Genomic DNA, 25,393 nt, shown 5'->3' with positions numbered 1-25,393 from the left:
CCCCGGGCCCCGCTTTGGGAACCGCTGCTGTGGAGCTTTTGGACGCGGTGCAGGGGAGGTGGAGGATCACGGTGACCGGGGATCGCATCGAACCCCCCGCCTTGTGAAACACATCTCCTTCTATTCTGCGGTAAAGATGGCGGCGTCAGAGGGGGCGCGCAGTGGCCGGACAACGGCAAAACGATCCTGAAACGGTCTAAATTTTACAGTATCTCGCTCGTCGGGTACCGTAAATTTCCGTCTGGATATCCTTTGGACCACTGGAATAGAGACAATTGCTGTCATACGCCGGGGTTTCGGTTTTATTGTTTGAGGCAGGGTGGGTGGGTTTCCACTGATAACTGCTAACGTTAGCTAACTGGCTAGCTAGCGAGCTAAGACGGGCTAGTAACGTTAGCTAGCAACGAATCGGCGAAGAAGAGCGGGGAGGGGGATTGAGGAAGACTATTCGGACCAGGCCGCTCCAGTTGGGGGATGTGAACCAGAGGTGCGCAGGGGTTTGCTCGCTTAGTCCCGATCGTTGTTACACCAAACTACCGGGATGGGACAACAGGTAGGCCGCGTCGGTGAGGGCACATCGACCGGACTCCAGCCACCACAGCCCCACGCGTCACAGCCACACCAAGGGAAGGGGAACCGGGGGAGCAGCGCCGGGAGGAGACCCCGAGAATCCAGCAGCACCGGGACACCGCCAGGCAGGGCAGCTGCGGTCAACGTGCCCGACCCAGGGATCAATATATTCACGCAACATTCAGGTAATGAGATAACTACGATATTAAAGGGGGTGTGGGTGTGGTGACGAGGAGGGAGTCAGTTTTTAGTTTGATTTTGTTTGCTGCTATTAGCGTTTGCTAGCCGAGTCCATGCTAATCTGACAACGACGCGTTAGCGGAAATGGCCATGCCAACCAACATTGCTATCCATGTCTCATCCATTTGTACTCAAGTGTTAATTTGCCCGTTATATCTGGGAGTGCAGACAAGAGACAGTTAGTAAGAAGGTGAATAGCACTGCTCTCTTTTGACACGGCAGTTTAGAGTGTGTGTGTGTGTGTGTGTGTGTGTGTGTTGCATGTGATCTGATGATCCCATAGAGAGAGAGAGAGATAATGCTGGTGATCCAGAAGAAGAAATAGTCATCTGAGGATTGCCCAGCTGTGCCCTGCCTGAGGGACAAGGCTTGGAGTTAGCTAGTTAAGTTCACTTCTAAGGTCCCTCTTTGTGATACTTTGCTTGGTAAACAATGATCTTTGCCTCGGGGGATTGAGTAGCAATTCCACTCCATTAACTCACTATAGCAGCTACCACAAGCTCACATTACTACACCGAGTGGTTTTCACATGCTCACTTACAACCCCTGTCTGATAATGTCTACTGTTACAACACACTCAGCAAGCAATGGAATTAATGATCAGCTGACTGCACCCTTTGATCCTATGGGGATCTTTGTGAATAATTGAAGTCACCTTCTGTTAGTATGTGATTACAACCATGCAAACATGAAAGTTTAAAGCTGCGGTTGGAAGCAGATTTTCTGCTGTGTAATTCTTTATCCACACGTGATCATTGTAGACTAATACCCAGTGCTGAATTATTTAGCGGAACCTTTTCTCTCTTGTCTCATATGGTAGATGAGTAGTTTTATTTGGTAAATCCTGTATTACAGGAAGAATGCAGATTATCAGTCATATGAAAGGAATGAGAACTACAAGACAGAGATAGCGGCAGTCACCCCAACTGTCACCAAACCTCCCATCACCCATGTTCCTCCCTCAGAGCCTTGGCTGTACATTAATTTTGTTATCTGTGCTGTGAACCGTGGAGAATAGCACAGATCTCTCTCTCCTCTCTAAACTGTGGTTTAACAGCCTAGCTTTAACTCCTCTGTCTCCTTCCTCCCAGCCCTCTGCCCTCAGGCTGGCTCACTCAAAGCCTGATCTGGAATCATAAGTAATGGGGATGACAGGATGCCAGGGCTTCTATACTGGGTGTCGTGTTTGACTATTCACCCATCCTCTGAGACACTGGTTTCAGCTTTCTCTGTGTGTGACATTGACTGCTTGGCTTGATTGTGCCCTCTGATTGTAAAGTCGGTGAGATGTTTTAGGTCCGTCTGTCTCTCTGTCTCTGCTGCTGTTGGCCTAGCTGACTGGAGAGAGAGAACTAGGCTGCCTGCATACCATTACACACAGTTATTCTCTCAGATGTTTCCTCCAATGGATCTTCCTTTGTGCACACTTCACATGCACTGCATAGATCTAAAGCTACTGGCATAGCTTGCCTAGTTTCCACCCATGTCCCAGACCTAACTTCACCACACTATTGCAGCGAGCAAGGACACACGGAAGGTTCAAGCATTTGGGAATGGAACGTGCTTGCAGTTCCTGGCTGTCACATCTCCACAGTAAACCTCCTCAGCTTCAAGTGCGTACACAGACTGACAGACCTGCAAAGTGCAGCGCCACTCGCCGTCGGCACTGTTCTGTTCTCTCCTCTGTCAGGGCAGGAGTGGCCTTTTTATAGCAGCCAGGGTGCAGTCACATAGCCACTCTGCAGAGAGACTGCTACTCCTCAAAGCACACAATAATAGAACAATGACTCTAAGTGAGGAGGCTTGGGACTGTGCACTCAGTCTTCCACTGACTATCAAAATGCCCATTTTATAGCAGGCTATTTATAGTAATAATGATACAGCATTACCTTGCACTTTTTTGGTGGGTAATAGTGAGGCCTTAAGAGTTCCTCTATGAGGCCATTTTGATTGTCTCAGTGAGAGAGGGAGTGAGTGGTGATGGGGTTGATGAGATGGCAAGATTTGATTTCTCCTGATCTGGCTTAGACATCGTGTCACCAGGTCTTGTCGAGAAGAAGTTGTGATTTGACTGTTGGGGTGTAGTTGTGATCTGACGGCAAAGCTGATTCATCCTCTTATTGTTTTTTTCTGAAGGCAGGGTGATTACAGAGTCTTTCCCACTTAAAGCTGTCAGGGAATGACACGTTTGAGTGGTTAGTTTAATCCAGCTTCAGACCACTTTGTAATAGACAAGCCTACTTCTTAGGTTTGGCAAATTAATGTCATGCAGAACTAAATGATGACTTCTATTAGGATGAAATTGAAAGGTGCAGGTTGTCTGAGGAATGTGTGTCTGTCTGTTTAACTGATGTCTGTGTGATGCTGCTTACCTTTCCATTGAGTATCAGTGTGTATCATATGTGCACATGCTTCCACTAGACTTTCTACTGGTATGCCTGAAACCAGTGAGTCACTGTAGGGGGACAAAGACAACAGGCAAACAACCGTTCCTGTGAATCAGCTGCAGATCTGCTCGCTAGCCTAATGGCCTCTGCCTTCCCTCATCCTTCGTGTCTCTCTCCTCAGTAGTAAAGAATCAGTCAATGTCTGTAGATTGCTGCATTAGTCTGTCCTTTTCTCTGTCCCCTCCAGGCAAGGTGAGTCAGCTCCTGTCCCCTCCTCGGGTCACTGCCATTTTCCTCCTCAGCTCATCGCTAATTCAACATCCCTGTCTCCTACAAAGACGATGTTTACCCCCCCAGACAGACAGACAGACAGACAGAGAGCCCAGCTAGAAAACACTGAGCTAACAGGATAGATGAGGTGCAGGCCGCATCACTGCTGATTCAGAGGGAGCCAGACAGCCAGCCACCTCTCTGGAAGTATTGGTTGAAGTGCAGTATTGGTGAAGCAGTGGCAGCATCCTATTGATGATTCCACCCCCTTTAGCCTTGTCAGGAATTCAGAGATCCCCATCACTGCAGTGGGTTCATCTGATACACACACTGCAGTGGGAAGAGTCCTTTGCTATTGAATGGCCACAGAGGGGTGAACCTGCTGGGAAATCAGCCTCATGGTTAACTGGATTTCTGTTGCGTGGTTAAAGTACTATTATTACTATTATTTTTCATTTGTTGTGCCTCTCATGTCTTATATCTTGCCTCTCTTATATGATATGCTATATCATCCATGTGAAAATGTGTGTGAATCAGTGTGATCGCTGTATTGAGTGAAGCATGATGCCTTCAGTAATAGCAACCAGTGAGGGTCCTTTTTGAAGGTTCTTTTTATATAATCACGTCAACAAAGCAATAGGCGTTTCTATTTATACTTTCAACAGATCACAGAAATTGGGGCAGATGAGCAGATCAGAGTATTTTTTGGCAGCAGCATTGATAGTGAAAGTAGAGCCAACACTCTACCTAGTGCAGCACTGTGAAAGCTGCCCAGAGGAGAGGGAAGATGCCTGGATCCAGGATCCAAAGGCCTAAGCTGATTTGCATCAGGGGTGAAATTAGATTAGAGACAAATCCACTTTTCTGTAGGCTATATGTGCAAAAGCCCCAACAACCATGATAAGTGACACAGCAGGCAAGGCACTATCTGTGGAAAATTGAGTTTCGGAGGCTTTGGTGGCTATGGGTGAGACTTTAACAGGTTTTAAAAGTTAATATCCTGGAGTAAAGATGATATCTTTATAGAGAGGGGTTGGTCACTCCTTGTGTCTGGCGTTTACCACTAGGAGGAGCCATGGCCACACCTCCTCTAGGTGAAACAGGGTGGAAATTAATGCAAAACTGATGAGGAAGTAGTGGAGCTGGCACTAACTGTGATTAGGGATGCTCTGCCTTCCCTAGATGGACATGTTTGTAGGAGCACAGAGCACACAAGTGTATGCGTATGTGTGTTATTTTAACATAGTCAAACATAGCAAACATGGGTTATTTCTGAAGACTGCATGTAACTGTGTGTACTCTGTAATGGTTGCTTGTTTAATAATTTATGTCTCTCCGTGCCTTCAGCCTCAACTCAAGCCCCTACTACCACTGACTGCCAAGCCTGTGCATCCCGCAGCCCAAGCCTCTGCCATTAGCCTCTGCAGTCACCCAGCCCTGCCTTCCTTCAGCCCCCTACAGCCCTCTCTCTTGGACCCTGGCTGTTGCCACTGGCCTCAGTCCCAGAGTCATCTATCTAAGAAGCGCTATGCCACTGAAAATCAGTAAAACCCCCAATAATTCCCAGTGCTTCATGATAGAATGTTCCGTAAACTAATGTTGCCACACAGCAAACACAATTTCCCCCCTCTTTACAGATGTTGGGGATAAATAAAATCACAACAACGTGCTAGCAACTATTTGCGTAGTAACAACATTTTGTTATAAGAAAGTGAACAGATTAATTGCTGGAGGCTATAAAAGGCTTCATATCGCCATGTGCTGATTTTTTTTTTCAATGCAAAGCTTAATTCAACCTGAATTTTGCCCTGGTGACTGCATGCCTCTGTACCCCAACCCCCAGTTGCAGCCTCTAGCCTCAGCATCTGCTACCAGTCAGCCCTCTCCAGCTCCCAAAACCACAGTCCCAGTTCTCATCCCTTGGCCCCAGCTCTCTGCAGCTTATATCATTAAAGAGCAAGTATTAATCAGAGCAGAGCTACTGAGTGATTGGCTGTGCAGATGGAGAAACCGTCCTTTGCATCTGTCAGCTTGACCACTCAAAATATTGTAAACGTTGTGGAGAGGAGTGTTGTAGTGGCCACTGGTTAAATCACGGTTTTCACTCTCGAGCTGTGTTGGTGCAGCAGGGAAAAAATGAGATATGGGAAGGAGAGTTTGAGTGCCAAGCCTGTTTAGCGTTGATTTGCTTCCAGGATCAGTCCTCTTTTGCTGGCATTATCACTGCTGCTTATCTTCTGGGTTGCAGGCTGGAGACTTGGCCCGGAATGAGCACTTGCACACATTTAAGCATACACACACTCACACATTCATGCACACACTCATGCACACACACACACACCCTCTCTTCCTTTCTTTCTCTCCTTGTTAGTGAAGTTGTAATTGAGTGCAGCTCTGTCTGAGGATTATCCAGTGTGTCCTCTCCCATCTACTTCAGTGTAATCACCCACCAGCTGACCAGTCAGTCAGAAGGCTTTAATCTAGGTATCCTGTGGCACTGCCAGGCTCACACACACGCTGTGGTGTGTGGACAGTAGAGAGAGCGAGTATTTGCTGATTTTACATTACTCGTTTCATTGATTGGATTGATGATTGATGGCAATTTACTTATCAGTTATCTAATTATTGTCATGGTTACTGTGTTGTCAAGACTGACTTTTTTTCTGTTTTTGCTTTATTTTAATGCCTCTTTTCCACCATTGTTTTCTCTTTTCTCTTTGTTCAGATACCAATGTATTTATTGATCTGTGTAGGGAAATTCTCTTTTTGCTTGCCCTCCAGGGAGGGCCAAACACAGGATCAGCTATAGAGCAGCTGGTAGGGATTCAGTGTTTTGCTCAAGGACGCTTCAGTAGGACGGATGCTTGCTGACATGGGGTTTGAACCCCTGTCCTCCAGTTAAAGGACAGACATCACTAGGCCACCTTGCTGCTCCATTATTGCGTTACATTATCATGATATTATGTATTTCATGCAATATAGATCATGTAAATTTGAGAGTGTGTGTGAGATGGACAGAGAAACCATATGAGTGGGTGATCGAATGGCATGGGCATTCAACTTGGATGCCATGCTCTGCTGGGCTGATTTGGCAGCCAGAGGCATCTCGGCTATCTGACGACAAGCAAAACCCTTGGTTAGGGCCCCAATCTGTCGATTAAACTGAGAGCCATCCTAAAGCAGATAAACCTACACCCCAGCACAGCTTAACCACACCACACACAGATTAGCTGGTCAGACATAAGGCTTAGTCCTGGATATTCTGTAAACCCTCACCAGAAAGAGAGAGGAAAAGGGCAAAGGGGGACAAAATGAGTGTGTCCTTCTGGGCTTTGCAGGGATCTATTGTGGTGAACACGCCTCTTTACCTGTGTCATTTTGGGAGTTGGCTAACACACACACACACACACACACACACACATACCTCAGCCAGACATTTTACATCATCCTGACTGTGTGGTTCATTTAACAAGAGTGGGCAGATCTGCAGTGAGGACAGCGCTCTGACATCTCCCGTAGTCATGTCAGCTTAATTTTTCCATTCTCTGTACTTCTGTATGAATTCATGCCTGTCTGTTGGACAGGAACAATAGGCTTTCATTTGACTTGGGGATTGAGCAAGGCTGAAGTGGAAATACCTGTCAGCGATCCAGACGCATGTTCTTGCTCATTTTTTTCACATCAGGATGACTGAAAATAATGAGTTTAAGTGTAAACATCCCTTTATTGTGGCCCTAAAACAGGTCGACAGCTATGAGACTGAGCAGAGAGACAAGGTGACTTCAGATATAGCCTACTCTGTATTTGGTATTGAAAGATGACTAAGATACCATATATAAATATATTATCAGCCTTAGCTTGTCAGGCCATATGGCTGGTTGGCCCTAGGTGTGATGCAAACCACAGCAGAAGGAAGAGAACTTCCTTCAAGTCATCATGTGCCACTCATCCTCTCTGCTGTCACATAAAGCAGCACTTAGCCATGTTGTCTGCACACCTAGAGGGAAGCACTTACAGCCCATTATTAACCCATAACAGGCCCTGGGAGGGCCGGGCTGGGCCGGGAGGGGCAGGGCTGGATAAGCTGTGGGTTGGGGCTCCATTCTTCTCCATTCCTGGATGATCCACTGGCCCTTAGGCCCAGCCTGGCCGTTGTCCTCTCCCTAATTGGTGCATTTCCATTTGAGCAGCAGACAGGGCGACCGTATAGACAGAGATGAACAGAGAACATCCATAGGCGTTCCCGGCAGCGACCTGTGTGTGTGTGTGTGTGTGTGTGTAATTACTCAGAGAGATTTACGGCACAAGGATGTGTTAAAGGCGGGGGTTTGGTTTGAGGGAGACGTTTGAATCTGACGGAGTGTACAAGTGCGTACATGTATGTGGTTGCAGTAGTTGCATATGCAGTACTTGCACTGTGTTCTAGTGTGGTTTAATGGCCAATCTATCTGTGAGCGGACGGGACATATTGTGATTGAATTGACAGGGTGAATATCAAGTCCTTAGGAACAAGGGAATGCCTTCCTCATCCAGTCCACACACACTTGTGATGTGGCATCAATGAGGCTATTGTCCTGTGTCCTGTCCTCATGAACAACAGCTGGCTCCTCTCTCCACTTCAGCAGTGCCTACTCTATAGACTGCTTCTCACACGGTAGATGGATTGCTCAAGAATAGTGTTAGTTACTAGATTCAGGAACGCACTGATACTGGTATCAGATATTGGATCAATACCAGGCTAATGCAGGATGTTGGTAATGGAACATTTCTCAATACTAACAGATACTAAAAGCCATGTGTAACATGTTAGAAAACAAAGCAAAGTGACTTGATTTTTTTCTTTTCTTGCACACAGAAGGATCTTAAATCTCACAAATGGAGGAAGGTTAGCCTATATTTGTCTAAATATCCCAAACTAATGGTCTAAATTATTTTATTGTCAAGGTGAATAAGGTGTAATGAATCAAACTGGTACTTTGTCTCTGTCAATAACTACATTTCAGTCTACATTTCAGTCGGTGACAACACTGAGTAAGCGGTATTGGTGAATTCCCATCTAGATTGCAGCGTCTAACAAATAAAACAATGATTCATCAAGATGGATTCTGGTGTAATGAAATGCCACCTGGAATCTATTGTCCAAAAACCTGTTAGTTTTGGACTGAGAGTCTACAAGCCCTTTTCAGCAAATCCACTGACAGGAACATGGGACTGTAACGCTCATTTAACAGCCTTTTTTCATTTATTTATAAGGCACTTATAACAAAACAGAGTTGTCACAGTGTGCTTTACAGAGCAGAAGATGACAAATAGACCTAAATTGAGGTAAAAGAGAACAAACGCATCAGATGTGGACTGCTGTACACCAGTCTGTCCAGGCTCCAACCCTCCTGTTCTGTCAGGTGTCTGTGAATTTCCCTCATTCTTTCCTGCCCTCCGTTGTCTGTGGCCGCCACAGGATCTAGCCTGTCCTATAGGATTGTGTAATGTCTTGTGTGTATGTGGGTCTCATCCGTGACATTGTCTCGGCTCATTGTTAGGACTTCCTCCAGGCAGGCAGCCGTCTATCTCAGAACCCCGATCACTCTGCTATGCTCTGCAGGGTTATTTCTGGATGTCATGCTGCTATGTTTTGTTCTCCAGTAGCTAAAAATAACCCTCCCCCCTTTGGCCAAGGGCTACAGATATGCTCCGTATTGTTTCTGATTAGGGTGTGTGAGTGATGTTATGGTGTTGTTGTTAATACTTTGGCAAAAGGTAGGCGGTTGGTGAAGTGAAGGCTTCATAGACACATAGAGACACACACACACGCAATTCCACACACAATCACACACAAACAGCTGCAAGGGAAGCAGGGTCCTGGGACAGCCAAGGAGATTCAATATCACCATTGAGGTGTGTGTGCGCAACGTGCAAGTGTTTTTGTGTGTGTGTGTGTGTGTGTGTGTGTGTGTGTGTGTGTGTGTGTGTGTGTGTGTGTGTGTGTGTGTGTGTGTGTGTGTGTGTGTGTGTGTGTGTGTGTGTGTGTGTGTGTGTGTGTGTGTGTGTGTGTGTGTGTGTGTGTGTGTGTGTGTGTGTGTGTGTGTGTGTGTGTGTGTGTGTGTCAGGAGCGGGGTCACCTCTGTCCCAGCTGTCTTGGGGGTGTAGGGTTGGCTTGCCACTCAGATTCACAAACACCCTCAGCCCTTCGCTCTCACACAAAGCCATGGTTTCTTCAGAACACACATGTGCTGCACTTCACAGCACACACACATTGCAGAGGCACCAGACGGGCACACGCCGTACCCCGCGCAGACCAACTGCTCCCTCAATCAAACGTCTCAACACATGAGGCTTGAGCTTGGCCAAGCAGAACAGCATCTAGCGATTTGTTTCTATCAATCATGAGCCTGGTTTAAGAAGGATTTAAAAGTGATTTAAGAAATATGATCAAGTTCATGAAATTGGATCATGGTGGGAAAAAGTCTCATGTAATTTGGTTCTTGGCTAGGAGCCTGGGACTACTTGACTAATCAATGGTTGAGTTTCATTTTTTTGTGTTGCTGTTAGCCTCTGTTGACTGGAATTCAGATTTCCCAGTTGGGAGGATACAGTCAGCGTCTTTTGACTAATGTATATCTTGTGGCATTAGTGCTGAAATGATTAGTTGATCAACAGAAAAATTATCAAGTATACTTCTGATAATCGATTAATCATTTTAATCATTTATCAAGTAAAAATACCAAAGATTTGCAGGTTACAGCTTCACAAATGCTAAGATTGGCTTGCTTTTTTCCATTTCATATCATTTTAAAATGATGAATGCTTTGGGGATTTTTTGTCTGCCAAGTAAGCAATTTTTAGACATTTTGGGCTCTGCTAACTTTGTAATTATTTGTGACATTTTATAGACATGATTTATCAATTAATTGAAGAAATAATCGATAATGAAAATAATCGTTAGTTGCAGCCATATCTGGCATAATATCACTGTTTCATTAAAAAAAAAAACATTCCAGGGAAGAGTGGTGTGATATGTATGTAAGAGGAGCAGCTCTGACAGTTGGCCCAGCTTGAGTACAGCAGTTGCATTCATGCACATGCACACATACACACACACACACACACACACACACACACACACACACTCTCTCTCTCCCCCGCTCCCCCCAGAGGCAAAGTGTGGGTCAATAGGACTTCTCCCCCATAGGGGAAGCAGACCAGCAGACCATCTGCTGTGGACCGCAGGACTGGCCCATGCCTCACACACTCTCATAGACCACCACACACACACACACACACACACACACACACACACACACACACACACACACACACACACACCAAATTCATCTCAACTTTCCTCCATACCATACACCCAGCCCTCCCCCCAACTTCTGTAAGCACAGCCCCCCCACCCACACGCCTTTCTCGCTCCCTCTCTCCACGTTTTGCCGTCCCTCACAGTGTGTAAAACCACAGCGAACATCAGTCATGGATCTCTGTGCTCTCCAGATGGACCTTGGAAATCCTGACTCCCCTAGGCCACATCAAAGCCAGTAGGGAGTTCTCAGCAGGAGGCTGCTAGTCACTACTGCAGCTTCAGATGTTTAGGCGGTCTAATTCAAGGGCAGCGTGGGTAAATACTTTGTCTGGGGGGTCTCCGTCTCTCTCTGACTGCCTCGCGTGCGGCGTTCGTCCTCCCACAGCGAAGGAGATGGTTTAGAGAACTAGCCCATGCTCCTTAGTGGGTTTTTTGCCAGGAGATGTAAGCTTGCTCTTTTCATTCTCCATAGTCTGTCAGTCTGCATAGACAAGTTTAAAACCAACTACCTGGAGTCAGCGCAGTGGATCGAGAAAGCCCCAGTGCTTGTTGGGATACTGTGACTGGTAGCTGACCAAACCAGAGGCAGAAGATGTACTGGGAACTGTGGCTGAGCCAGGTGACGGCCACTGCTGCGCTGCAGTGCATGCTGGTCCAGAACAAAGGTGGGAGAGCCAGTGTCTAGATATCTAGGCGTGATGGAACAGACTAGACAAATGTAGAGCTAAACTGTTTGGTAGAGGAGAAAGATGTTTACTACTTGATGTTATTTCAGTTTATATATCATACAGTGTTGATTGAAACATAACCCTGAAAACCTCAGATGTTGCTCTCGCTAGCACACATGGCATGTTGCTGCCACATGGTGTGTAGACTAACAATGGAAAACGCTACAAGACTTCTTGAACTGAATTTCCAGCCAACTTTGCAAGATCAGCGTGCTGTGAGAGAGATACCAGAACTATGACATGAGTTTTTCACTCCATTCTTCAAATTTCCTTGGGACAGCCTAATCTGCTCTAACTATGGTGAAATCATGTATTTAACTTGGTTCAACCACAATTGAAGCCATGCCACAATGTTTTAGGGGATTAGAGTGAAAATCCTGCATCAACGTTCTCACTGACTTACTCATTATAAACTGATGCTGAAGAGTTGGGTGGGACTGAACATTTGCAAATCTGTGTACCCATTTGTGTAATTTAAAAAACAAAAACCTGCAAGAAATCTTAAGTCTTAAGTAAATACAATCTACTCTAGTCTCACAGTCCTTCTGTTCTCAGCCTACTTTTCATTGTCAGCTGTTTTTGTCAGATAATTTATGCTTCTCATCAAGTTAGGTTTTTACAAGCTTTACATCAGTTTTTGCCATTTCTCTTGCATTTGTTAGTCCCCTCTATTTAATACCACTGTTACTACTATGACTAACAGTTTATCATTTAATCATTAAATGCTCTTGTACCGTACCCTCTGTTCTCCGTTCCCCTATTTCACCACCCCAGTCTCCCACTCCCTCCGCAGCTGTCCAGACATGCAGTAGAGTTTGGCAGCAACTGTTGAGCGTAGTGTGTGTTGTGTATACGTGCACTAGATCATGTTGAGGTGTGTGTGTGTGTGTGTGTGTGTGTGTGTGTGTGTGTGTGTGTGTGTGTGTGTGTGTGTGTGTGTGTGTGTGTGTGTGTGTGTGTGTGTGTGTGTGTGTGTGTGTGTGTGTGTGTGTGTGTGTGTGTGTGTGTGTGTGTGTGTGGTCATGGTAATAGAGGCATTCTCTGAAAAGAGGCAGTATCTTTCCTATCACATTTTCATAGCTCCTCCTCCATAGCTCCTGCTTGTCTTAAATACACACATACACAAACCCTCCCCCTTCAGTTCGTACCTGTTCAGGCTAGACACGGCAGGTCTGGGTGTGTGCGTGTGTGTATAGCCAGCGATAACTTTGTTCTTCAGAGAGTGGACAGATTAAAGTAATGCTTTTGAGGTGCCTGGGGGCCAGCAGCAGTTTTGAGGAAGAGTGGACAGCACTGAGTGGTCATCTCCACACGGGGTTCAGGCCGGTGAATGGGCCCGGACAGACAGGTAGACACACAGATCTCAGAACAGGGGTTTTATGTAATATTCTGCAGGATAGAGGGTTGAACTTGGACCGTTCGGTTACAGGACAGCATCTTTATCCAGTTTTGCCTGTTTATTTTAAAACAGTATCATGGATTGACAGTCTTCTGCTCAGCTTGTTGTGATCAGCTTGTGTTTTGTGTAGATGGATTCCCACATGGGAATTTGAACACTGGAGGGTGTTCTTTTGACAAGCTGCCTCAAAACTGCCTATATTTTCTGCCCAAAATGTCTATTTGGATGTGTTTTACTGTACACTGCATGTGTCTGTGTGCATCTTTGTGTTCACTGTTTACTTTTGCTTTCCACAGGCTGGGAATGATGTTGCACTGTCAGTGACACTTCTTTTCCTCTGTTTCACGGTTTATTCCTTTCTCTTTCCATCCCTCACTCCTCTTCTCCCTCCAGAAGCTCTCCACAGGCCGTTCGGCCTGGACTCGGCGGCGCTGACGGAGGCGGTGCGCTGGAGCTCCAAGGAGAACCTTCTGGGGGCGGCCGAGAGCGACCCCAACCTCTTCGTTGCACTTTACGACTTCGTAGCCAGCGGAGACAACACGCTCAGCATCACTAAAGGTAAACAACGGCATGGGACTGTGCACTTTTCTTAGACACAAAATCTGTGTTTATCTGTATGTTGTCTACTTATCAGTTGTCTCACTGCCACAAATTCCGATTACACAAGAAGGTTTTAGTCATGTCACATGCTGAAACTCGACTTGAAAGACTAGACTCCACTAGACTCTCCTCTACATCATCACTAGAGGCTGTTGCTCGGCTACCCAGTGTGATGTTCCTCCGACAGATATCTTTCCACGTCACTGATCACTCTCAACCACGCCTTGCTGAGCAACACTGTTAACATTTGTAGCAACAGTACAGTGGGTGATTCTTTAACAGGCACCACTGAATCGTATACCAGAGAGTCATCAGTAAAAACTTCTAGGCCCGCCAGTGATTGGCAGGTCACTTACGCCTAGAGAGAATATTTATTGAGTGCAAGTGTAGTTATGCCAGAGGAATGTTGTGTATCAATAGAGGTTACCCAACCGCCTCTGTAGTTTCACCTTGTGGCGGCAGCAGCCCCTCCCCTCTGATGTCCCACAGCTCTCTCACTCTCTCATGGTGATGTTAAAATAATATTGTAACTTGTGTGCACTTGTAGTTTGGTCTTATAAACAGGGTGGGAAATTAACATCAGCCATCATCCAAAAGTTTATTTCTACTCTATCAGCCACTTTGGCAGGTAACCAAACATTGTCTGGACTGGAGGTTGAAAAATCATTTTAAGCTTTTAATACTGAAAGTGGTGGGGCAATGTGGCTGGTGGATGAACATGTTAGCTCAAGTTAAATAACCAAGATGCCAATGATGTGTACACTGTCTTTGACTGAGAGTGAGGAGATTGGAAGACCATCTTTTCACCTTGTATCCTTATGTTAATCCCCTCTCTGTCACTCTCTCTTTCTGCTCTAAACCTCTTCTCTCTCAACCAGCAGCAGTTAACCAATCAACCAGCTGCCCCCCTGAGTAATGAGCTTAAAATATCCTCATAATATTATCCAGAGACAGCCAGGCTTGTGTCCCTAACCGATCTAAAGCGTTAAACATGGAGGAGTGTGTTAATTATCCATCGTTTTAAGACTTGCACAGCAGCTGCCTGGGATGGAAATGATGCTTAGACCCTGACTCACAGACCAAATCCGAGACTCCTGCCCTCCTGCATGCACATGTGCGCGCACACTTACAGTCTCTATTGCACTTTTTCTTTGTGTCCCACTCTTTCTCTCTCTCTCACTTGGAGTCATGCACACCATGGCATGCCTCTAATGCTGTGTTAATATGGAATCCGTTCAACTGTAATAATAACAGGTGGATGAGGGCAGCGGGCCGGGGCTGATCACAGAGAGGGACTTAACAGGCCTGCGTCTGGGGCTAATCACTGTCTCCTCTCCATGCCAGGCCAAACCAGGCCAGGCCAGAGCCTCGCTTAAAGCACACATGGCTCCCACTGTGAGGCAGGGAGGCAGTCAGTGTTTCCACTCCCACAGACTTACAGACACAGACGACAGACACAGAGGAGACTGGTGGGTTGGAGGGCTGGTCGTGGCTTGCCGACTCTGTCTAATGTAGGATTGCTATGATAGTGTGTTTAGTTTTATGAGCTAGACCTGCATCTCTGTTTGACTGTTACGCGTCTGTCAGGAGGCTGTGGCTGCCTCGCTAACCTGACTGCGTTCTGTTGGTTAATGTTTACTCTACTGAGTCGGAGTATTACATTCCACAGTGCTTAATGTTACAGTATGTTACGCAAACCCCTGTAGTTTTGGCATGTCCCTCTAGGCATAGATTAACAAGGATTATGCTACTGTGTCACAATAGCCTCAGGGCTAAGATACTGTGTAGTCATCAGAGCGGCTGAAATTTGTGAATGAACAGTTTTTTTGTGAATGTGTTAATCATTGGGGGATGAGGGATACCTTGATTGTGAAATTTGAGTCTAAGTGGAGAGAGAGATAAAGACAAATGTAGACAGGAAGAAAAAGCAGAGTGGAGGACGAGTGTGGTGGAAGTGCAGAGGTTGGCAGACTCGTACTTCCTGCTCCCTCCCCCGGCGGTCTGACCGTCTGCTCTCTGCCAGACCAGCTCACCGTCACTCCCTGCCAGCCACTGCCCCCTTAACTTACTCTTTCTTCCTTTCCCTCTCTCTTCCTCCATCCATCCATCCCTTCCTGCAGGCAGGCTGAGGACTGGCAGGGTTGGTCTCTGCTCCTCAGTGTCCTGCAGGCAGTCGTCTCTGTTTGTTGTTCTGCTGTGTCCCTGCTTCCTCCAGTCTCCAGCACACCAGCCGCTCTGCTCCCTCCCTGTCTCCAGCATTGACGTCAGAGACAGACGGATAGAGACAACAGACCAAGTCACGACATGCCTAGCTTTACCTAGCCCTCTATGACAGATATGCTGTACGCCCAACCCTATCATTGTTCCTCTGCTGTTGATTTAGTTTCAGCGAGAGGCACGTCGTATCTATGACTCCTCTCCCTTGGATGTGATCTGTTATTAAAGCATAACGACCAGGGCTGTAACTTGATGAGAAAGTTTCTCTCTACTTGTTCTCTTTCTAACTCAGTTGAAAGAAAAGGTGGAGTGTTGGACACATGGTGCTGGACCAAAAAGCTCTGTTCTGAAAGAATGAAAACCTGTAATCCCCATTGGACCTGTAATTACTACATAGCACGTTAAAAGCATCTTTCTAAACTTGTGATCAGAGAATTAATCTTTTACATTTACATTTTAGGCATTTGGCTAAGGCTTTTGTGGGGATCAAACCTGTGACTTTATAACCCAGTTTGTCTAACCGCTAGGCCACGCTGCCAGCGATCAGATCACCATCAGATCTAGTCTTACAAGTTTCCTTATTCTGTTTCCTCTCCTGTGTCCAGGTGAGAAGCTGCGTGTGTTGGGCTACAACCAGAATGGCGAGTGGAGTGAAGTGCGCTCTAAGAATGGCCAGGGCTGGGTGCCCTCCAACTACATCACGCCCGTCAACAGCCTGGAGAAGCACAGCTGGTACCACGGGCCTGTGTCCCGCAGCGCCGCCGAGTACCTGCTCTCCTCCCTCATCAACGGCAGTTTCCTGGTGCGGGAGAGCGAGAGCAGCCCCGGGCAGCTGTCCATCTCGCTCCGCTATGAGGGGAGAGTCTACCACTACCGGATCAACACAGCCTCCGATGGAAAGGTAGAACCAGGAACAGTTTAGTGTGTTTGGGGTTTGGTGGTGTCTGGGTTGTTGAGTAGAGCTGCACAATTATCACTAAAATGACAATCCTGATTATAAGATAAGATAAGATAAGTTATCACTTTATTAATCCCTGTGGGGAAATTCGGGAATCTATCTAGAGTTTGTGATGACAATTATTAATCACAATGGTTAGAGTTTGTGATGACAGTTATTAATCACAATGGTTAGTCTTGATGATTTGAGGAACAAATTTATTTTACTTCCCTTTTGGTGTGTGTGTGTGTCTGTTCATATCAACATTTTGATGACATTCTGATGTATGATCATGCCTAACTGTGCAGCCCTAAAGTCCTGTTTGCAGTAGTTGGATTTAGGACATTACCAGGTTTTTTAAACTATGTCCTCTTTCTCTTTGTCCTCTTCTCTCTTTCCTTCTCCCTGCCCACCTCCATCCTACCTTCTTTCCCTCCCCCCCAGGTATATGTGACGGCTGAGAGCCGTTTTGCCACCCTGGCCGAGCTGGTCCACCACCACTCCACTGTAGCCGACGGCCTGGTCACCACACTGCACTACCCGGCACCCAAATGTAACAAGCCCACAGTGTACGGTGTGTCACCCATCCATGACAAGTGGGAGATGGAGCGCACCGACATCACCATGAAGCACAAGCTGGGAGGAGGCCAGTACGGCGAGGTGTACGTGGGCGTGTGGAAAAAGTACAACCTCACGGTGGCTGTCAAGACGCTCAAGGTCAGCAGGCACTCTTGTAGTCATGATTTGATTTATCTGAACTTTGTTTCAAGAAATGCAATTATAGAATTATCCTGTTCACAATTGGGAGCGATGGTCATTCTCCCAGCCCCATTTCGGCTGTGACGAGGCATGAGCAAAACCATGGTCATAGATCACCACCTGCAGGTGGACTTGGGTATTGCATGTGATATCACTGTAGATATCTTTAATTTGTTCCACCTGCTAAATATGTCCAGCTCATTAATAAAATATTTTTTTCTTTTCTCTTTCTTTTTCTTTTCAATTCCCTAATGACAGGAGGACACCATGGAAGTTGAAGAATTTCTGAAAGAGGCAGCAGTTATGAAAGAGGTTAAACACCCAAACCTCGTTCAGCTACTAGGTCAGTACTTATGGATAACCCTGATTTAAAACCTAATTCCACCAAGGTTCCTTCCAGTATTTATTCCAGTATTTCCATTATTCCAGTATTTATTATCTTTGCAACTGTATTCAGACCTCTGCTCCTCCCCCAGGTGTGTGCACATTGGAGCCTCCCTTCTACATTGTAACAGAGTACATGCCCCACGGCAACCTGCTAGACTACCTGAGGGAGTGTGACAGGGAGGAGGTGAACGCTGTGGTGCTGCTCTACATGGCCACACAGATCTCCTCCGCCATGGAGTACCTGGAGAAGAAGAACTTCATACACAGGTAAGGGGCTGTCTGTGTATCTCCCTGTATGCGTTTGAAATCTCATATTTCACAGTAGTCTAATTTCAGTTTTTTCTTCTTGCCATCCCTCCCTTGTTTCCTCCCTCACTTCCTCTCTCCCTCCATCCTTCCCTCCTCCACCCCTCCCTCTCTCAGGGACCTCGCAGCGAGGAACTGCCTGGTTGGGGAGAACCATGTGGTGAAGGTAGCAGACTTCGGGCTTAGCAGGTTGATGACCGGTGACACCTACACTGCCCACGCTGGGGCCAAGTTCCCAATCAAATGGACCGCGCCGGAGAGCCTCGCGTACAACACCTTCTCCATCAAGTCTGACGTCTGGGGTGAGCAATACATGCACATACATACATACATACACACACAGCATTCATTGGTTCTCTTACAGCATATTTCTCTTATGCTCATGTTTGATTCTCCATATTATTCTTCCCTGCAGCATTCGGGGTGCTGCTGTGGGAGATTGCCACCTACGGCATGTCTCCATACCCGGGCATCGACCTGTCTCAGGTCTATGACCTCCTGGAGAAAGGCTATCGCATGGAACAGCCTGAAGGATGCCCACCCAAGGTCTACGAACTCATGAGGGCATGTGAGTAACCGCTAACTTATCTACCGTGACCTAATCCACAAAGTGGTAGCACTGTGCTGGGAAGACATGGATAGAGCTTGACTGCATAGACATGAATCAGTAGGGTTTGCCAGTTCTCTCAGATCTATTTTGTGTTCCACTTCACTGTATCCTGTCATGAAAAACAAAATACTGGAAGCTACCCATTTTTATTCATTTTTTTAAGAAAACAAATTCCTGCCCTCTGATCTCTGAACCAGAGGACCTGTGGAAGAAATGCCTGTTTTGCAACCAAATCACTTCAAAATCCATTTCCAAGTCATCTTTAATCATCAAACATGGTCATTTATTGTATTAACACGTCTGTCGATCATTTTAAGAGTAGAAAATATAAATTAAGGGTGCACCAGCCCATTATGGGCAGTTATGCTATGTGTGAGTGACTGCAATTTCCCGTGTCCCTCTCTACCAGGCTGGCAGTGGAGCCCATTGGACCGGCCTTCATTTGCTGAGATCCACCAAGCCTTTGAGACGATGTTCCACGACTCCAGCATCTCTGAAGGTACAGTCACATGTCGCTTATCCTCAGCTGGCATGCAGATCAACTGTCAATCTTTTTTGTAGCTCAAGGCCTGCTTTCATAAAGCTTCTAAAAATAGGAGCACTGATTAAGCTGAAGAGACTAAATGGATCTCGGATTAGCCTTCTTGACTTTTTATTTATTTATTTTATGAAGAGCCGCAGTCTATCCACCTTAGCTTCTGGAAGTGGAAGGTCTTAGATTAAACTTTAATGATCCCTGTTGGGGAACTGGGTCATTGCAGCAGTACAGAATACAATATAGGTATGAAAAGAACAACTGGAGAGTATTTAAGATAGTACAAGAAATAATTGGAACAGAAGAATATATTTAGGATAAGAACATATTGATAAATTACAATAAATAATTTAACAAAGATACAGTAACTGGAGAGCTGAAAGGGTGAAGGAAAAAGTGAGAGAGAGGTTTAAAACCCACAGATTTTCACAAAGTATTTAGAGAGAGCTGACACATTTTCATGCCAATTTTTGTAGTTTTTGTGGGTCAGTGGCTTTGGATTGTGGCTGCCTTTAACTGAGTCCTCTTTATTCATTGCAGAGGTAGCAGAGGAGCTGTGTAAGACGGCCTCTTCTGGTCACGGCGGGCCGCTGCACTCCTTCGGCCACGACATGCCCCTGCTGCCCTCCAAATCCCGCACACTCCGCAAGCACACAGAAAACAAGGAGAACATTGAGGGCGGGCTCGACGGGCGGACCGACCACGGGACGCACGGTCACTCAGGTACAGCCGGCCACGCCTACCACAGTACCAACCAATCAGGTGCAAACAGTCATGCTTCTGCAGGTATGCGAGTCCACACCCATTCTGAGAGGCTGCAGCGTCGCCAAGCCCGCCGTCTGAAGAGAAGGGCGGCCATCTTCCTGGAAGACTGACCACCAGGCCCAACAACTGGCCGGCAGCCAGTAGATCAACCAGTCCAGTCTGTCACAACAGTTGCAGAGCAAGGATAGCCTGAAAGAGTCACATTGGCCACATGAAAGAATCACATTGGCCTAGGATTACAACACTGGAACAACACGTCAGTGCTGTTGCAGGGGTTGAATACTACAGTCATTTTCCTTGATGAAAGCATAGTGATAAAGCATTTGATTCCCCTGTCACCTACTCTGACCCAAGGTGGCATGAGGCCTGTTTGTATTAATTTGCATGTATGTTATCTGTGATTTGAATTAACACAAGGATTGAAGATCTGCCTCATTCTGTCTTGTCCTACTAATTACATCACTATAATTAACGTATTAACCATCAATGCTTGGTAACAGGACTTGGATTAAGATTGGCCAACCCTAATATTAAATTTGCATTAAACTGTCTGTTTGTTTTATTTATTGCTTTTTTTTTAATGTTGAAAATAAAAAATTCTTCAACTGTATGTTTAGTTGATATGTGAAAAAGAGGGATAATCGAATCTGCCCTCTGCTTTCCCCTTTTCTATCACCTTTCCACCATTTAATTTAGCTTTTAAGTTTTAGTTCATAGAACATACATCTTCACTAATGCTGTGAACATACAGCAACTTTCCCAAAGTCATAAACACCATTAAGACCCTGCTCCAAAACATCTCCTTGTTTCTTCACTAATGTTATCAGGAAAGTTTACACAGGAAAAAAATGTAATGGGAAAGATTGGAAACACAAACTGCATTTTTTACTTATATTTACTAATAGTCATTTTAACAAGTGGATTTAGAAGTGTATATAAAAAAATAAATGAAAAGAGTTGTCATAGCTGTTGGCAGTGAACTGCTGTGTGCTCTTGTTCATTCCACAAAACTACTTTATGGATGTAAACAATTAACTAGGAAAGATGATTCATCATGCTTAGTTATTTCACATCTGTGAAGATAAGAGAAGTAGGACTTCTGCAAACAGTAGAGGTGGAATTTAAACATTCTCAGCTAATCTAGTTGGTGTTGTTGCCTGCTACTGCTCCTGTTTTTTCCACCATTATCCATTAATTCAAATACTGGTTAGTAAAACTGATGCACTATCCTGGATTGATTTAAAGGCTAGCAGGCTATTAAAATGTCTTTTCCTCTTGGAGCAAAGTTATGCAACATTTGTAGTAACAGTGGATGGGCAGTTTCTGCTTGGCATGCTTACGCATCCTAGCAGTGATGTCTGCTATGAAGTTGCTCCCTGGGGTATATTCATCATCCCATCTTTCACAAGCTTAAGTTGTAAATCATTAGATTGGCGTCAGTGTGTGCGTGTGTGTGTGTGTGTGCAACTGGCGTGGGCTTAAAACTTTCCATCCACTTTCCTGAAATGCTTTTTCTTCACTTCTCATGACTCCCCAAGGAGGAAAGAACAGCTTTTAGTAAGACGGAGAGAATAGAAATCCATCTTATTACATGCAGTTGCAGTTGCAGTTGCCTGATAAAATGAGTGACATTAATGTATACAGAAAAACAAATTGAGAGATTAAAATAATTCAGACAAATATCCACCCCTATCTAGCTGGATGTTAACCACACTTTGACTGAATTAAGGTGGGCCTAATTCATTCTTTTCATCTCTCTCTAGGTCTGGTTTCTACTTTGCTAGGAGGGGATGGTCGATCAGGCAGCTCCCCAGCTCTGCCCCGAAAACAGCAGCCTCGAGATAAATCCCCCAGCAGCCTTTTGGAGGATGTACAGGACACGGGCACATTCACACGAGACCGAAAGACCGGCTTCTTTAGCTCCTTCATGAAGAAGAAATCTTCCTCCTCCTCTTCTTCTTCTTCTCCATCCTCCCAGCTCCAACAGAACCTGCCGACACCCCCCAAGAGGAGCAGTTCCTTCCGGGAGATGGAGACACAACCTCATAAGAAATACGAGCCCACGGCTGCCTTCAGCGCTCCTCCTCCCCTGCCCCAGTCAGACAGTCTGGGGGGCTTCTCTGCCTCTCCCTCCCACTCCCACGGGGAACCCACCCAGGCCCAGTCCCGCTGCTGTGGAGCCACTTTTGGACAGAAGCCCTCTGGTGGAGGCCCTGGGTCCCAGGTGGGGAGCAGCAGCAGCTGGGGGGGCCTAGCTGGCTTTTTTACCCCTAGACTCATCAAAAAGACCCTGGGGCTAAGGACAGGGAAGTCGACCTGTTCGGAGGAGGGTGGAAGTATGGTTGGAGGGCCCAAACCCTTCCCCAGGTCCAATTCTACCTCCTCCATGTCAGCTGGGCTGCCTGACCTGGAGCGCATGGCTCTGACTTTACCTAGGAACCGCAGTGCTAAACCCCCTCTGGAGAGAACTGCCTCCACCACCTCCCAGCCAGAGAACGGGGCAGCGCGGCCCTCAGAAACCCTGCTGAGGAGGATGGATGAGGGGACGGCACAGATCAGGGAGAGGCCCAAAGCCAAGCTGTTGCCCCGGGGCACAGCCGTAGGGGTGAGGGCACCAGGGGTTGGGGGTGAGGCCGGGGAATCGGACAGTCTCTCCCGGGTCAGGGAGGGTAGAGAGGAGAGTGGGGGAGGGCAGGACAGGCAGCAGGGGTGGTCGTCTCCTTCTAAGACTTCTGGTTCGGGTGCGTCATCAGCTGCTGCAGGTGTACCGACTCACAACCACAAGGTCCCGGTCCTGATCTCCCCCACGCTGAAGCACAGCCCGGCTGACGTGCACCTGGTGGGGGTGGACTCTCAGGGGAACCGCTTCAAACTGTTGTCTGAGCACCAAGCAGACCGAGACCGGCCACGACTGGTCAAGCCCAAGTGTGCTCCTCCTCCCCCTCCCACCCTGCGCAGCCTCCAACACTCCTACAGCGGCGACGGAGAGGAGCAGGTAGGGGGAGCGCCCGTGGAGGTCAACGGAGACACGTTAAAAGGTCATAGGTCAGGGCGAATATCAGGAGGAGCGGTGACGGGTAGACCGTCAGTGCCACCACCACAAGTGCCTCCTGCACCTTCTTCCTTTTCCTCATCTTCCTCTGCTACCAACAACAACACGACTCCCACCAAAATGGCCAACGGTGCCACCACCACTGCCTCCTCTTCACACACAGCACCGTCCGCCGGTTCCAAAGTGGCGCTGCGGCGGACCAGGCAGCAGGCGGAGCGGGTGCCTCTGGAGCGGGTGAGCCGCGAGGCCCTGCTGGAGTGCGCTGAGTGCCTGAGCAGCGCCCTCCACGCCAGCTCCGAAAGCCCCTCCAGCAGCCAGGTGCTGGACGCTGGCCACCAGCTGCTAGACTACTGCTCAGGTTACGTGGACTGCATCCCTCAGATGAGGAACAAGTTTGCCTTCCGGGAGGCGGTGGGGAAGCTGGAGCTCAACCTGCAAGAACTGAGGGCCTCGTCGTCCGGAGGCGGAGGGCTGAGCAGCCTGGGGCCTAGCCCCGCCTTGGACAACCTGCACAGCTGTATTAAAGAGATTAGTGATGTAGTACAGAGGTAGCCACTGTGACAAGACCAACCGTCACCCCACACTACCCGACAGACCGCTTCTATTCCCTTTTTTATGTTTCTGGTTCTAATGACAGCTTTTTGGGGGACGAAATGAGAGGAATCTCTAAAGTACCTCAGAGAAATCACTACAAATTGTTTATCTTTTTATTGTTTACAGAGGACTGTTTCATAAAATGCCAGTGTGGACAATAATGTTGCTCTGACCTGTACATACAAAAAAAAAAATGTTTATACCAAACTAAATGTGGTTCAAGTCACGCCATGAAATCTTCTGCCCCGAGTCTCCACCTGGTTGTGATAAAGGCCTCTTTGTTAAATGAATGTGGAGTGTATCAGCTGTCTGTAGCCAGCCCAGAAAGTAGGTAACGAATAAGCTCATTCTGTTTATGTCAGTCTGTCATACACTGAGCAGGAACAATGGTGGTTGTGCCCAGCTTCACTGAAAATATTAGGCGTCCGTTTCCCTGACTAAGATCAAGCAAAGTGATTCACGCATCTATGGGGATCATCCATTGAGAGTATTTTGTTTTACAGTACAGTATTTTTCTCAGTGTTTGGGGAACTGAGTGACCTAAAGCCATTTTTGAAAGCCATTTTAATCTAAAATCGAAGGATTGGAATCGGCAGCAACATCACAATTTGATTTGATTCCAGTTTTTTGGGGTCACAATTCAACGCCATTTTATTTTCAGTGCAGATCTTTTGTCAAATCATTTCAATTTCATAGACTGACAGTCATTGTTTTTCAAAGGAATGAAGGAGAAAAAAAAGTGATAAAACCATATTCAATAACTCTGAAGTTCCCCAAAACTGTCTTTGTTGGTGTTTGTTTAACAGCTTGACTTGTTGGTATCTGGTTATCACCTTGTTTTCAGTCTGAGAATCATCTCACAGTTGGAATTATTTTGACTGTGACATTGCTAGATGTCGCTACAAGCTGAGAGACATTAATTAAGGCTGGACAAGGGAAATGGATCACTTAACACTATTGGCATCTCCATTAAAAGTCATTTGACAAGCGTGTAAATAGGCTCAAATGAAACATGAAAAGTTTACCTTTCAGCAATACCAAATACATGCTTATTGAATTGAAAAAGAATCACGTTAAAACAAGGAAAGACACATTTGCAATTTTTACATGAATCGATTTTGTTTGTCCACCACAACTACTAAAACATAATGAAAGAGTGTGGGGCGTTTTATCATATCCACAGCATTTATCTTTGTTCTGGTGACTTGACTAACGTTCACACCTTAACACAGTGCCACATGGATGCGGGGAAAAAAATCCCAAATCCCCTAAAGCATTTCAATATTTATATCCTTGCACAGTACATTTCCTTCTTGTATATTGGGAAGTAGAGAGAGTAGAGTGAGGAGAGAGAGCACAGGGTAGAGCATGGGGAGGTGAAGCGGGACAGTATCTCTATAAGTGTCCTTCTGAGTATGGACAGTGCTGGATTCCCTGTAGCCTTGTCATGGCCTCAGTGCCTCCGATTCTTCAATGTATGAACACTGCAAAATACAGCGACCTACTCACCGTAATCACACAGTACTGATCTCTCAACAAACAAACTGCAGTATGTCTTCAGCACATGAGCGATTTGTACATTATTTGGTTTCAAAGAAAAAATGCTTTTTAGAATGTCTTTACGTATGAACTTGAATTTTAAATTATTCTTTTTTTTTTTTTTATTAAAAGCACAGACCTATTTTGAAAGAAAAAAATGTTATGTAAATATTTGATTTATTTCATATCCAGGAA

General features: G+C 46.3%; 1 protein-coding gene across 3 annotated transcripts; it reads left to right on the top strand.

Moving 5' to 3' along the window:
• Positions 1–334: 334 nt before the first annotated feature.
• LOC139651121 (tyrosine-protein kinase ABL2-like) lies at positions 335–25,329 on the top strand. Of its 3 annotated transcripts, XM_071527966.1 has the most exons (12): positions 335–755; positions 13,291–13,455; positions 16,320–16,615; positions 17,096–17,368; positions 17,669–17,753; positions 17,887–18,064; positions 18,221–18,405; positions 18,519–18,671; positions 19,123–19,212; positions 19,789–19,971; positions 21,777–22,672; positions 22,718–25,329. In XM_071527966.1, exons 1-12 carry the CDS (start codon positions 542–544, stop codon positions 23,615–23,617), a joined length of 3,618 nt encoding a protein of 1,205 aa, XP_071384067.1. In that variant the 5' UTR covers positions 335–541; the 3' UTR covers positions 23,618–25,329. The 3 variants fall into 3 exon arrangements, with proteins under 3 accessions (XP_071384067.1, XP_071384066.1, XP_071384068.1); XM_071527965.1 differs by having other exon boundaries at positions 21,777–25,329; XM_071527967.1 differs by lacking the exons at positions 335–755; positions 21,777–22,672; positions 22,718–25,329 and adding an exon at positions 12,654–12,846 and having other exon boundaries at positions 19,789–20,594.
• The last annotated feature ends 64 nt before the right edge of the window (positions 25,330–25,393 follow it).

This window comes from Centroberyx affinis, unplaced genomic scaffold (genome assembly GCF_046629955.1).
Source record: "Centroberyx affinis isolate AG114_WGS23_722 - 3 ecotype Tasmania unplaced genomic scaffold, CSIRO-AGI_Caff_v1 ptg001598l_1, whole genome shotgun sequence".
NCBI classification, from domain to species: Eukaryota; Metazoa; Chordata; class Actinopteri; order Beryciformes; family Berycidae; genus Centroberyx; species Centroberyx affinis.
The sequence above is the reverse complement of the archived record's forward strand: the minus strand, read 5'-3'. Positions and strand labels throughout refer to the sequence as shown.